At 42.1% G+C, this 13,461-nt stretch overlaps 1 protein-coding gene across 3 annotated transcripts in view; it reads left to right on the top strand.

Moving 5' to 3' along the window:
* The first annotated feature begins 2,804 nt into the window (after positions 1–2,804).
* ZYG11B (zyg-11 family member B, cell cycle regulator) overlaps positions 2,805–13,461 on the top strand; it is an 80,299-nt gene continuing 69,642 nt past the window's right edge. For 2 of the 3 annotated variants that reach the window (XM_082650062.1, XM_082650061.1), the window contains exon 1: positions 2,805–2,993. In XM_082650062.1, the coding sequence (XP_082506188.1) occupies positions 2,964–2,993 (30 nt within the window). In that variant the 5' untranslated portion in view covers positions 2,805–2,963. Of the gene's footprint in view, positions 2,994–3,713; positions 3,756–13,461 lie in introns of those variants that run through there. The other variant, XM_082650063.1, reaches the window with a different exon arrangement.

The following is a 13,461-nucleotide window of genomic DNA, read 5'->3' as shown; positions in this document are numbered from 1 at the left end:
TTTTCTTTTTCTGGCTGCACAGAGAGATCTTAGTTCCCCTGACTCGTGCCCCCTGCAGTGGAAGCACAGAGTCTTAACCACCAGACCACCAGGGAATTCCTGGCACTGCAGTATTTAGAGGTCAGAGAAATGTGGAGAGACCAAGAGCAGCCAGTAAGACAGAAGAAGAACCAGGGCAGTGGAGTGTCATAGTAGGCAAGGAGGAGGAATTGATAAGCTGTGTCTAGTGCTCTTGGTAGGTCAAGTAACACTGATGACTGATCGTTGTGAGTAAATGGACATCACTGCTGACCTTGACAAGAGCATTTCAGTGGAGTGGTGAGGAGAAAGCTCAACTGGACAGGGTTCCACAGGAAATGGGAAAAAGGAAGTGAAGACATCAAGTACAGTACAGACCACCTTTGTGAGACATTTTGCTGTAAAAAAGAGCAGAGAAATGGGGGCTGGAGGGTCAAACTCAGTCAAGAGAGGTTTTGTTTTGTTTTAAGATGGAAGAAATACATTCATTTTGGTATGCCAACGGGAAAGAAAAACAGAAAAATCATGACGTAGAAGAGAGGAGAATTGCTGGCTAGATGTCTCTGAGAAAGTGAAATGGTAGGAACCTAGCACTGTGCTACTCAAAGTGTGACCTGTATACTAGTGATGGTCCACAAAAGTTTGTCACCAGTTTGTGACAGAAATCAAGAGTAAATATTTAGAAACTTTTATAGCAATTTGACAGAAAAATGTTATGTCTATTGGATCTAATAAAAAACAAACAAAAAATCTGACTGGAGTAGTCAAAATTCATGGAGACAGAAAGTATTATAGAATGGTTGTTGTCAGGATCTGCTGGGAGGAGGGAATGAGGAGTTATTGTTTAATGGATACAGAGTTTCAGTTTTGCAGGATGACAAGAGCTCTGGAGTTGGATGGTGGTTATGGTAGCACAACAATGTGAAGGTAGTTAATGCCACTGAACTGTACACTTAAGAATGGTTAGGAAGGTAAAAAACTATATCTATACTTGGGCTTGCATTTTGTATGTCTGTTTTTAAATTTAATTTTCTAGTAATTTTTATTGCATTTTACAAAAATATAGGTTTATGGCTAATTGCGGGAAGAAAACAAGTCCTTTTGCACATAGTTTGAGAAGAATTGAGGAGGGTTTGACCTTAGCTAAAACGCAAATAGTTCATTTGTAGTAAGGAAAGGAAGGCAGAGTATAGGAGCAGAGTTACAAGCAGAGCAGAGTTATAGGTAGGTTGCAAGTCATGGTGGTGGTAGTGGTGGTGGGAACTTACAGATGTTCTCTTTTGTTTGCTTTATTTCACAGTAAATTGGAAGCGAAATCATCAGGTAAGTGAGATTGGGGGCTTCCCTGGTGGTGCAGTGGTTAAGAATCTGCCTGCCAATGCAGGGTACACGGGTTTCAGCCCTGGTCCGGGAAGATCCCACATGCCATGGAGCAAGTAAGCCTGTGTGCCACAACTACTGAGCCTGTGCTCTAGAGCCCACAAGCCACAACTACTGAGCCCACGTGTCACAACTACTGAAGCCTGCATGCCTAGAGCCCGTGCTCTGCAACAAGAGAAGCCACCGCAGTGAGAAGCCCGCGCACCGCAACGAAGACCCAATGCAACCAAAAATAAATAAATTTATTAAAAAAAAAAGAAGTATTGGAAGTTTGAAGAGAGAGATATGAAATAGTTATCTGGTGGGGTACGGGAGTGATGAAACTGGAGAAATGTAGTAGGATAGCCAAGCATTAAGGGCTTATTTGATGATAATGATATCAAATGTAGGTGGAGGCCAGTCAGTATGATTTTGCATTTTTTTCCACTCTACCCCCTTTTGTTTGTTTTTGTTTTTTTGAGGTACGCGGGCCTCTCACTGTTGTGGCCTCTCCCGTTGCGGAGCACAGGCTCTGGACGCGCAGGCTCAGCGGCCATGGCTCACGGGCTCAGCCACTCCGCGGCATGTGGGATCCTCCCGGACCGGGGCGGGAACCCGTGTGCCGTGCATCGGCAGGCGGACTCTCAACCACTGCGCCACCGGGAAGCCCTCTACCCCCTTTTGCTACAGGATTACAGTTTCCTCAGGTGAGTACAGGGAAAGGAAAGAAGGACTGGAGAAATGAAGATGAATACCTAGGACTGATTTTCATAATGGACATAGAAGCTAAGCTATTCATGAAAGGAAATGAGGACATAGGATAGTGCGAAGAATAGTGAAAAGGTAGTAAGATTCTGAGTCTTGGTGGAGCTGAAGAGTTTTTGGAGTTGGGTATTAGAGGAAGTGAGCTAGAAAGGAAGGAGGTTGAGGTGGGAGAGTTGGGTGATTAAAACTGAGATTATAGAGGAGTTACAGTTACTGGAAATGCGAAGACCTAAAGTATGAACAAGGAAATGAGAGGCTGAGGCAAGGGTGATCCCTAGAGGAGAGGAACCTGAGAAGTTAGGGCATTGGAGGAATCATCTAAAACAACTGAAATCACCAAGAATTATGACAATAAGAATGAATGACAATAAACCAGAGCACAGGGGTCTCTAGGTGACCGAAAGGAGTGACAGCTCTAATCTCCTGTTACGTCGTGTATTTAAGGCTCTTATTTATAAGCTCTAGTTATTTGAGTAAGTGTGGCTCCTTTAAGGGCCTGGGAGGGGGAGAAGCCAGAAATCGGGGGCGGGGCAGGTGGGGGGGGTTATTGTTGGTACTCCTCCGCCGAGTCTGCGCAGTGACAGAGAGGAGGCGGGGCCAAGCTTCTGCTGGCGGCGAGGGCGGGGCCTCGGGGGCGGAGTCTGCGCTCCGGGTCGGGCTGCGGCTGCGGCTGCTACCCTTGCAGCTTGTGAGGCAGGGAGGCCGAGGCCTGGGCCAAGCCCGGAGCCGCTGTTCATCGGAGCCTCCTGGAGCCCCCGCGCAGGTTCAGCCTGGGGGCGGGCTCAGGCCCGGCCCGCCGCGGAGCCCAGGACAGAGGTTGCATGCCCGAGGACCAGGCCGGCGCAGCCATGGTGAGGGAGCGAGGCCTGCCTGAGCCGCAGCCGCCAGCCACCCTGGCCCCCGCGGCCCTGCCCTCCCCAGCTCTGATGCCCCGTCTGCTCCTGCCTTTACCTCCCCACCTTGTTACCTCCCCCTCGGTGACCGACTCCTTCTTCCCCTTGGTCTCCGGCCACCTACTGGGGTGACAGCCCTCCCCCCCTTAATCTCTCTCCACTCGGTGACACCCTTTTTTTAAATCACCCCCAGTGACAGCTTCTTTCGCGTTCCCCTTTGCCTATTCCTCCTCGTCCTTTAACCCGACCTTCCTTTTCTCCTCTACCATTTTGCCTTGTTCTCTCTTTTGGGAAGTCTACGCCGTCCTTCTTTTTCCTCCCTCTTTTTCGCTCCTGCTCTTTGCTCTCGCTTCTTACCCCCTTTCACCATTTTATTTCCACTGCCCTCTCCTCTCTGTATCCTTTCTCCTTTTCGTCCTCCACCATCCACATTTCCTCTCCCCCTTATCGGATGTCCTCTCTTCCCCGCTCTCACAGCTGTCCCCATTTCCTTCTACGGGATTCAAGGGTTTAAGCAGGAACAATTTGAGGACGATTGCTTCCCAGGAGCTGTAGGGCGGGCAGATAGCGGGTCGCAGGCTTTCTTTCTTCTTCCTTTTCTTTTTTGTAGAGGGAAGAGGGAGATTGGAGGTGTTGGCGAGAGTCTGCAAGCCTTATTACCTAATGTCAATGCAAAACCTGAGTGATAGTGTGTTTTGGAGTGATGGAGTGAGGCATGGGGTGAGGGCCGGCATGCATACTATGGCCTTATGAGATATCTAGCCTTTTGACAGAAATAACTTAAAACGTTTTAAAATGAATGTTTTTTTTGAGTATCTTTTAATGTCGAGTTACAGTTTGGGAAATTTAAAAATATTTATTTACAAGCTTTACTATTACTCAGAACAAATGGTTTTTGTTTGGAGGCAGAGACCAGAGCATCTGGAGACCGAAAATCAGCTTGGCAGTCAGATTGTGACAGTCTCTTTAATACCTTGTATTATCTTCATTTGTTTTGCCCTCTCTGCTTTTAGTTGGGAGAGCCTTACATTTGCAAATTTTCTCTCTCCTTCCTGTTTCTCTCTCTTGCCTGTTTGAAGCTTCAGTGGGTTTTTCATTGAGTTGAGTTACACATGGTTTGCAGTTCATTTAATGAACCCTTTGCTCCATTATATACAGCAATCTAAATTTTGGTCTCTGGGAGGAATAAGACATTCTAGTCAAAACGAAGTCCTGGTAATTATGTTCTCCTAGGAGGTTAGTTAATTTCTGTTTTTTCCCCATCTGCTTTTTTGGAAAGTGGTTTATTATAAAGTTATTTAATCGGTGAACTTTCCCTAACTCACTGACTCTGCATTTTTAGGTTGTCATTCTCCAGTGTCTGACTCCACAACAATCCTTCACATTCACAGCTCATCACACTGTCATTGTATGTTAACTGTTTCTTCCCCTGAAATGTGAGTTCTTCTAGGCAGTGACTATGCCTTACTTAACTCCTGTTATTACCAGTGCCCAGGCCAGGTAGGTGCTTGAATGATTTCACTTTATGGTCTCATTTTCCTATCTGACAAATATAATCTTGAACTGAAATTTGAGGCAACTAGTGAACTACACAGAGTGAGTTTGAGAATCTTATTTTTGGTGCAAAAAGGAAATTTAGTAAGATGTGATGATCTTCTTTTCAGAATAAAGAGCTGTCCCATCAGATACACCAAATGGCTAGATTTTTGGAAGTGTTAGCCATCCCACTGAGAATGAATGTATGAGTACAGAGGGAGTTATGAACTCCTTTTTGGGTATTTAGGATCCAAAAGTGCCGTTTGAGCTGGGCCTGAAAGGTGAGCAGGATTTATATAGATCATTTTGGGTAGGGGAAGAATGCTTTGTTGTGAATGTGAGTAGAAAGTAATTAGGATGTATTGTAGGTAGCAGGATTACCTTTATGTGACATGAAGAATGCAGGAATGAGGATGTGTAGTAGGAAATGAGACTAGAAAGACATTAGACATGGTTATGGTTTAGACTTTGTCTCCAAATAACTGGATTTTTCCTTACTTGTTAAAACACATGCACACAGTGTAAAAGTAGATGTATGGGAGAGGTGAAGAGAAGGCAAAGTATTACCTTATTATGAGCTAGGAATTATTCGTAGAGGCTACTTTAAACAATTTCCTTGTGTAACAGGTGTAGTAAGGCACTCAATAAATAGAACCAAACATTATTATAAAGCTTCGTATTTTATATTTTTCAAAATTTTCATTGTTATGTTGTGTTTTGAATAGCTAGGGATGGCTTCCCAAAGGATCCTACTTTCAGGAAGAAACCTAAAGGATTAAATTACAGGAGTTGTGTTGTGGAAAACCAGATAGAACAAATAGCACATGCGAATGACCTGTAATAGTACTCTCTCTTGCCTGTTAACCCTGCATATCCTGGAGTTCTCAGCTCAAGGAGGTCAGGGAAACCCCAGCTGCCCTGCCTACTCATCAGAAGAACTCCCAAACAACCCTAAGTCACACACCTCCATTATGTAACTCTCTTTCATAGAATACACATCAATTGTAATTTTGTATTTCTTGCTCTGACTTTTTGGTTAATGTCTGTCTCTACCCCCAGACCATAAAAGTCAATGATACAGAAGTGGCTTTTTTTTTTTTTTAAGATGTTGGGGGTAGGAGTTTATTAATTAATTAATTTATTTTTGCTGTGTTGCGTCTTCGTTTCTGTGTGAGGGCTTTCTGTAGTTGTGGCGAGCGGGGGCCACTCTTCATCGCGGTGCACAGGCCTCTCACTATCGCGGCCTCTCTTGTTGCGGAGCACAGGCTCCAGACGCGCAGGCTCAGTAGTTGTGGCTCACGGGCCTAGTCGCTCCGCGGCATGTGGGATCCTCCCAGACCAGGGCTCGAACCCATGTCCCCTGCATTAGCAGGCAGATTCTCAACCACTGCGCCACCAGGGAAGCCCCCAGAAGTGGCTTTTGACTAGCTTCTGAGGGCCAGGTAATGTTCTAGGCATTGTGGTTACAGCGGTTTTAAAAAAAAAAAGGCATGGTCCCTTGGGGTAAGGAAGATAGACAGTAAACAAATATGTAATGAGAATAGTTATAAATGCTAAGAAGAAACGAATCAGGGTAAGGTATAAAGTGATATCTATTTGTGTATGGCAACTATTTTAAATAGTATGGTTAGGCAGCAACACTAATAGCTAATATTTATTGAACGTGACTGTGTATAGGCCCTGTTTTAAGTGCTTTACATATTTTATCTCATTTAATCCTCATAGCAACCCAATGAGGTAAGTATTAGCTCTTTGAAGGTAGAGACCGTGTTTGTTTGGCTCATATTGTATCTTTTTTTTTTTTTGCGGTACACGGGCCTCTCACTGCTGTGGCCTCTCCCGTTGCGGAGCACAGGCTCCGGACGTGCAGGCTCAGCGGCCATGGCTCACGGGCCCAGCCGCTCCGCGGCACGTGGGATCCTCCCGGACTGGGGCACGAACCCGCGTCCCCTGCATCGGCAGGCGGACTCTCAACCACTTCGCCACCAGGGAAGCCCCTCATATTGTGTCTTTAACACCTACATAGTGCCTGGTGCTTAATAAGTGCTTAATAAATATTTGTTGAATGGATGGATGACTTTGGGGAGGGTTAGAAAAAGTCAGGGAGGCTTTGTTGAAAAGGGACATTTGAATTGGAGTTTTAACTTCTGGGTTTTATTGGGTAAGAGTTAGGAAAGGAAAGCCATTCTTTTTTTTGTTTTGTTTTGTGGTACGTGGGCCTCTCACTGTTGTGGCCTCTCCTGTTGCGGAGCATAGGCTCCAAACACGCAGGCCCAGCGGCCATGGCTCACGGGCCCAGCCACTCCACGGCATGTGGGATCTTCCCAGACCGGGGCACAAACCTGTGTCCCCTGCATCGGCAGGCAGACTCTAAACCACTGTGCCACCAGGGAAGCCCAGGAAAGCCATTCTTGGCAAAGGGACTAGCTTGAGCATAGAAGCTGAAACTGAAGGATGTATGCAGGGAAATGTATGATTCTAGCATTAAGGGTGTGATAGGATGCAAGACTAGGTGAGCCTAGGGTCAAATTATGGAGGACCTTGAATCATAGGCTCAGGAGTTTGGGCCTCATTGTAAAAACCTTGGGTACCTTGAAAGATGTGAAGGAATTATCATAAGAGATTTTGAGAATGATCACTCCAGATCAATATGAAATATGATTTGGAGTGGCAAGAGCTGTTGCACTAGTCTGGGTGAAAAGGAAGTGCATGAACTTTCACCCTAACCTTGTGGTGGTGGTGGTGATGATATAAATTGGAGGAAGGTGAGTATAGGGAAATGAAATAGGAAGATCTGGCACACCACTTTTTGGCTAAGTGAATTTTCCACAGAGGCATTACTAAGGAGTTATAGAATCACTAACAGCTTTGCAGTTTTGCTCTCTGGGCCTCGGTTTTCATATATTATGCTGCCTTTAGGGATTTATCAGAATATGAAAACAAGGTAAATTTACCATACCAAAGTCCTTAATTTACAAACAGTAAGTCTCCCACAGGTCATGTGTTAGGTCATATAGAGGGAGAATTAGCACTTCCCAACATTATTTTTTTAAAATAGTTTTTGTATGATATGAGAAAGGAGTAATTTTAATATATATATTTAATATATTTATTTTTGAATTATATATATAGGTTATTTAATAATATACTGAACAAAATACCTTAAATTTCAGCCATTACTGTTCAACAAATGACACATTAACATAAGATAAAGCATATTTTTAAATGAATATATATTACAGTGTAGATTGAAATTAATTATGCTTATGGCATCAAAATAGATAAGAACTGACTTTTTAACCTAAAATTAGGAATTCTTGCTTTTTTTGTACTTTAAAAATCAGTGGATGTTTTTAAATTAATTTTTATTGGGCTATAATTGATTTACAATGTTGTGTTAGTTTTTGGTGTACAACAAATTGAATCAGTTATACATACATATATCCACTCTTTTAAAAATTCTTTTCCCATATAGGTCATTACAGAGTATTGAGTAGAGTTCCCTGTGCTATACAGTAGGTCCTTATTAGTTATCTATTTTATATATAGTAGTGTGTATATGTCAACCCCAATCTCCCAACCCCCTACCCTGCTTCCCCCTTGATAACCATAAGTTTGGTTTCTACATCTGTGACTCTATTTCTCTTTCGTAAATAAGTTCATTTGTACCGTTTTATAAGATTCTACTTATAAGCGATATTATACGCTATTTGTCTTTCTCTGTCTGACTTACTTCACTCAGTATGACAATCTCTAGGTCCATCCATGTTGCTGCAGATGGCATTATTTCATTCTTTTTATGGCTAAGTAATATTCCATTTTATGTATGTACCACATCTTCTTTATCCATTCCTTCGTCAGTGGACATTTAGGTTGCTTCCATGTTCTGGCTATTGTAAATAGCGCTGCAATGAACATTGGGGTACATGTATCTTTTTCAATTATGGTTTTCTCTGGATATATGCCCAGGAGTGGGATTGCTGGATCATATGGCAACTCTATTTTTAGTTTTTTAAGGAACCTCCATACTGTTCTCCATAGTGGCTGCACCAATTTACATTCCCACCAACAGTGTACGAGGGTTCCCTTTTCTCCACACCCTCTCCAGCATTTATTGTTTGTAGGTTTTTTTTTTTTTTTAGATGTTGGGGGTAGGAGTTTATTAATTAATTTATTTTTGCTGTGTTGGGTCTTCCTTTCTGTGCGAGGACTTTCTCTAGTTGTGGCAAACGGGGGCCTCTCTTCATCGCAGTGCGCGGGCCTCTCACTATCGCGGCCTCTCTTGTTGCGGAGCACAGACTCCAGATGCGCAGGCTCAGTAGTTGTGGCTCACGGGCCTAGTTGCTCCGCGGCATGTGGGATCCTCCCAGACCAGGGCTCGAACCCTTGTCCCCTGCATTAGCAGGCAGATTCTCAACCACTGCGCCACCAGGGAAGCCCTGTAGATTTTCTGATGATGGTCATTCTGACTGGTGTGAGGTGATACCTCATTGTAGTTTTGATTTGCATTTCTTTAATAATTAGACATGTTGAGCATCTTTTCATGTGCTTTTTGGTTGTCTGTATGTCTTGTTTGGAGAAATATCTATTTAGATCTTCTGCCCATTTTTTGATTGGGTTCTTTGTTTTTTTGATATTGAGCTGCATGAGCTGTTTGTATATTTTGGAGATGAATCCCTTGTCAGTTGCTTCATTTGCAAATATTTTCTCCCATTCTGTGGGTTGTCTTTTTGTTTTGTTTATGGTTTCCTTTGCTGTGCAAAAGCTTTTAAGTTTAATTAGGTCCCATTTGTTTACTTTTGTGTTTATTTTCATTACTCTAGGAGGTGGATCAATAAAAATCAGTAAGTTTTTATAATTTTTCTGTTTTGTTTCTAAGTGACAAAACAAAAAGAATGGTTCTAGGCTGTTGCTTGCAAGCTTGTCTCCACAAATAAAACATTGGAGGTACGGATAGTTTATTTCTAATATTGAAAATCCAAATTGGATATAACTGTCATCACATTTCTTTTTTTAATACTTAAAAAAAATACGGAGATACCTTGATGTACCATTTAAGAATCCTGATAAGATAAATGCACTCATTTACTCTTATTTCATCATCAGTGCAGCTTGTGTTTCCTGTCTTTAACCAACAGTTCATTCTAAGAATAAAAATAATTTAAAATTACTGTGTTGTTCTGTGTTCAGATGAAGTTATAACAACTGAGTGACTATAATATGATGAGCCAGTTTTCTCATTTCCACTAATTCACACATGTTCAGTGGATAAATTTTTGGATACTCTCAACTATTCTGTTTTTACAGGAGAAAAATTTAAATAATTATTTTATTAGATGGTCAAAAATATACAAATTGGTGTTTACATGTGTATAACTGAGTTACTTTGCTGTACAGCAGAGATTGGTACAACATTGTAAATCAACTATACTTCAATTAAAAAATATTTTTAAATATACAAAATGAAATAGGTATCAGTGTTGAATTTAATGATTGAATCATCCATGAATTAGGAAATGCTGGCTAGAACACTACTTTTTGCATAGGTTCTAAAGCTAACCCTTAAAAACATATAACCAATAAGTAGCAGAAATAGTCATTATCTGCAATAGAATAAAAGACATTTTTAATGCTAATAATTAAAATGGGAAAATAATGTTAAAACAAAATTCTTTTTCTTTTTACAGAACTTTGTTTTTGTTTTTTTATTTTTGGCTGTGTTAGGTCTTCGTTGCTGTGCACAGGCTGTCTCTAGTTGTGGCGAGCGGGGGCTACTCTTCGTTGCGGTGTGCGGGCTTCTCATTGTGGCGACTTCTCTTGTTGCGAAGCACAGGCTCTAGGTGCACAGGCTTCAGTAGTTGTGGCATGCGGGCTCCAGAGCGCATGGGCTTAGTTGCTCCACGGTGTGTGGGATTTTCCCGGTCTAGGGATCGAACCCGCGTCCCCTGCGTTGGCAGGCAGATCTTAACCACTGTGCCACCAGGGAAGCCCAAAACAAAATTCTTGAATGCTGGGACATTTATTTAGAGAGCATGATCTCAAACATTTAGTGAGCACACAGTGTATCAGATGATATACTATTTAATCTTTACAGTTCCATGAGGTTGATGATGCTTTCTCATTGCACAGTTAAGAAAACTGAGGCTTTGAGAAATCAGGTAACTTTCCTATAGTCATATACCTAATAAGTGACAGAACAGGATTCAAGCACAGGTTTGTCCAACCCCTAAGTCTGTGCTATTTCAAATACCTTCCCTGTACTCTATGAGACTGTAGGAATCTAAACTGAATTCAGGCATTTAAAATATTTGTACTGTTGTTTCCATTATAAAAGTAATTCATATTTATTGAATATGTCAAAGGGTATATATAATTTTATGGTTCTTGATCCATATTGCCAAATCGTCTTTCTACAAAGCATTTGGAGAGTATCAGATATTGGTGGCATTCTGTGTTTAGCATTTAGATACCTTTTTAACATTGAAAAGCTTGAGACACGTGACAGGAATATGCTTTTAGAATACATCAGCTGGGGGAGAAAACCAAAAGGCTGGTAGAAATTAAGTATTATTTTAAAGTGATACTGCACTCTTAATTCTAACAGTATCTACTGTGCACTGAAAGTGTACATTTCAAGATATTATTGTGGACAGAGCATACTTGGTATGCATGTAAATTTGTGGACTCTTCACTATACTTAAGGAACCTACAGTTTAGGCCCCACTAGTTTATAGTGGTCTTATAGCCCTGCTGCAGCCACACAGATTGTACTGCACAACTCAGGTGGCAGCTGTACATATGGCCAGCAATGGGTCTACAAAGATCTGTATCCTGTGTACTTGGCAGCATCTAGCACATAGTGGGGGCTCAGCAAATAGTTTTGCATAGTATACTAGGATTCTTAAGATATAATTTTTTTTTTTTTTTTTTGCGGTACACGGGCCTCTCACCGCGGTGGCCTCTCCCGCTGCGGAGCAGAGGCTCTGGATGTGCAAGCTCAGCGGCCACGGCTCACGGGGCCACGGGCCCAGCCGCTCTGTGGCATGTGGGATCTTCCCGGACCGGGGCACGAACCCGCGTCCCCTGCATCGGCAGGCGAACTCTCAACCACTGCGCCACCAGGGAAGCCCTTAAGATCTAATTCTTTAATGAGCTAATCATTTTATGAGAAAAAGTCATTTCATTTCCTGCTCAGTAATACTGAGCACACATGCTTGTTTATCGTGCCTCTAGTTTTGCTTACACTGTTACTTTAACCTAGATGCTGTGCCCTTCTTGATTATTTAACCTTCAGGTGTCCCCTTAAACCCTACCTCCTTGTGAAGCCTTCATTTACCCTCAGGCAGCCTTGGGTTCCTCCTTTCCTGTTTGCCTCCCCTGTACATTGTGTGTGCTTTGGTTACAGCAGTTACCCGGTGGGTGGTCGCCGTATTTTTGTTAAGGAGGCTGCCTTTCTCTCCAGATTATGAGTGCCCTGAGGGTAAGAACAGAGTTGTATTTTTTCAGCTTCATGTCTTAAGCACTTGGCATAATGCATGAGACACACAGTAAGTAAATAAATATTTGTTCAATGAACGAATGTGTGTATTTTGTAGAGAAGTGCATAAGGTGATGTTAACTGAGATGTGAGTCATGAAAAAGGGGAAAAAAAGGTGACACTCTGTACAGGTCCCCAGAGGGGCAAAAGAGTTTTGATGGGTAAGAAACTTTGGATCAGATAGTTTCTCTTACTAGTGTTAAGTGATACTTTTGACCTAGGATAAGCATTTCTGTACAGAAGAGTTCATCAGAAAGAGTTGGGGAAGAAGCCAAGTGATTTCAAGATGAATTGCAAAGCAATATCCCTTTGTATAAAAATTTACAAATTATTTGTCTGTAATTTGTGGAGGTATCCTTCTGGAGAACAGAATATTTAAATACAGATAGTAAAGAATCAGTGACTGGTAAATGTAGAGGGGTGGTTAATTATTTAAACATTTTGTTAGCTCTGTATAAAGATCTTTTTTCTTTTTTCCCATCTCCAGTTCTCCCTCGTATAAACACTTTTCTTAGCTCTCAAAAGCATCTTAATGCCTGTTCAATGTCATATTCTCCTTTTCTAAGGGCATTTAAAAAAAGTTTCAATGTTCTTAGTTACGCAATATCAGTTATATTCTTTTCATAGGCCTCTTAACCTATGGCAAATCGTTTTATCTCTGTGCCTCCATTTTTAAATCTCTAAAGTGAAAAGGTTGTATTAAATCCTCTCTGTGATCCCTTCCACCTCTTAAAAAAATGTAAGATTCTAGCATGTTAAAGGTAAATATTTTAGTAAAGTAGATATATTCTATTACCTATAGTACTATGGAGTCAGGGCATGCCGCTTTCTTTTTCTTTCTTTATAAATTTATTTGATTTATTTTTGGCTACATTGGGTGTTCGTTGCTTTGGGTCTTTGTTGCTGCGCGCCAGCTTTCTCTAGTTGTGGTGAGCGGGGGCTACTCTTCGTTGCGGTGCTCGGGCTTTTCATTGCAGTGGCTTCTCTTGCTGTGGAGCACAGGCTCTAGGTGCACGGGCTTCAGTAGTTGTGGCATACGGGCTCAGTAGTTGTGGCTCGCGGGCTCTAGAGTGCAGGCTCAGTAGTTGTGGCACACGGGCTTAGTTGCTCGGGGGCATGTGGGATCTTCCCGGCCCAGGACTCGAACCCGTGCCCCCTGCATTGGCAGGCGGATGCATAACTACTGCACCACCAAGGAAGTCCCAAGCTGCTTTTATAGGTTTTAATTTTGTGTAAACTCCATTAATGTATTACCCAATTTTTCACACCAGAAACCCTTCATTCAATTATGTTAATATTTCCATGGTACTTTAGTATTTTAAAGACACGTTCATACACATCCCATTTATTCCT

Source organism: Grampus griseus (assembly GCF_964374135.1).
Source record: "Grampus griseus genome assembly, chromosome: 1".
NCBI classification, from domain to species: domain Eukaryota; kingdom Metazoa; phylum Chordata; class Mammalia; order Artiodactyla; family Delphinidae; genus Grampus; species Grampus griseus.
Note: the sequence above shows the minus strand (reverse complement) of the source record. Positions and strands in the feature narration are given on the sequence as shown.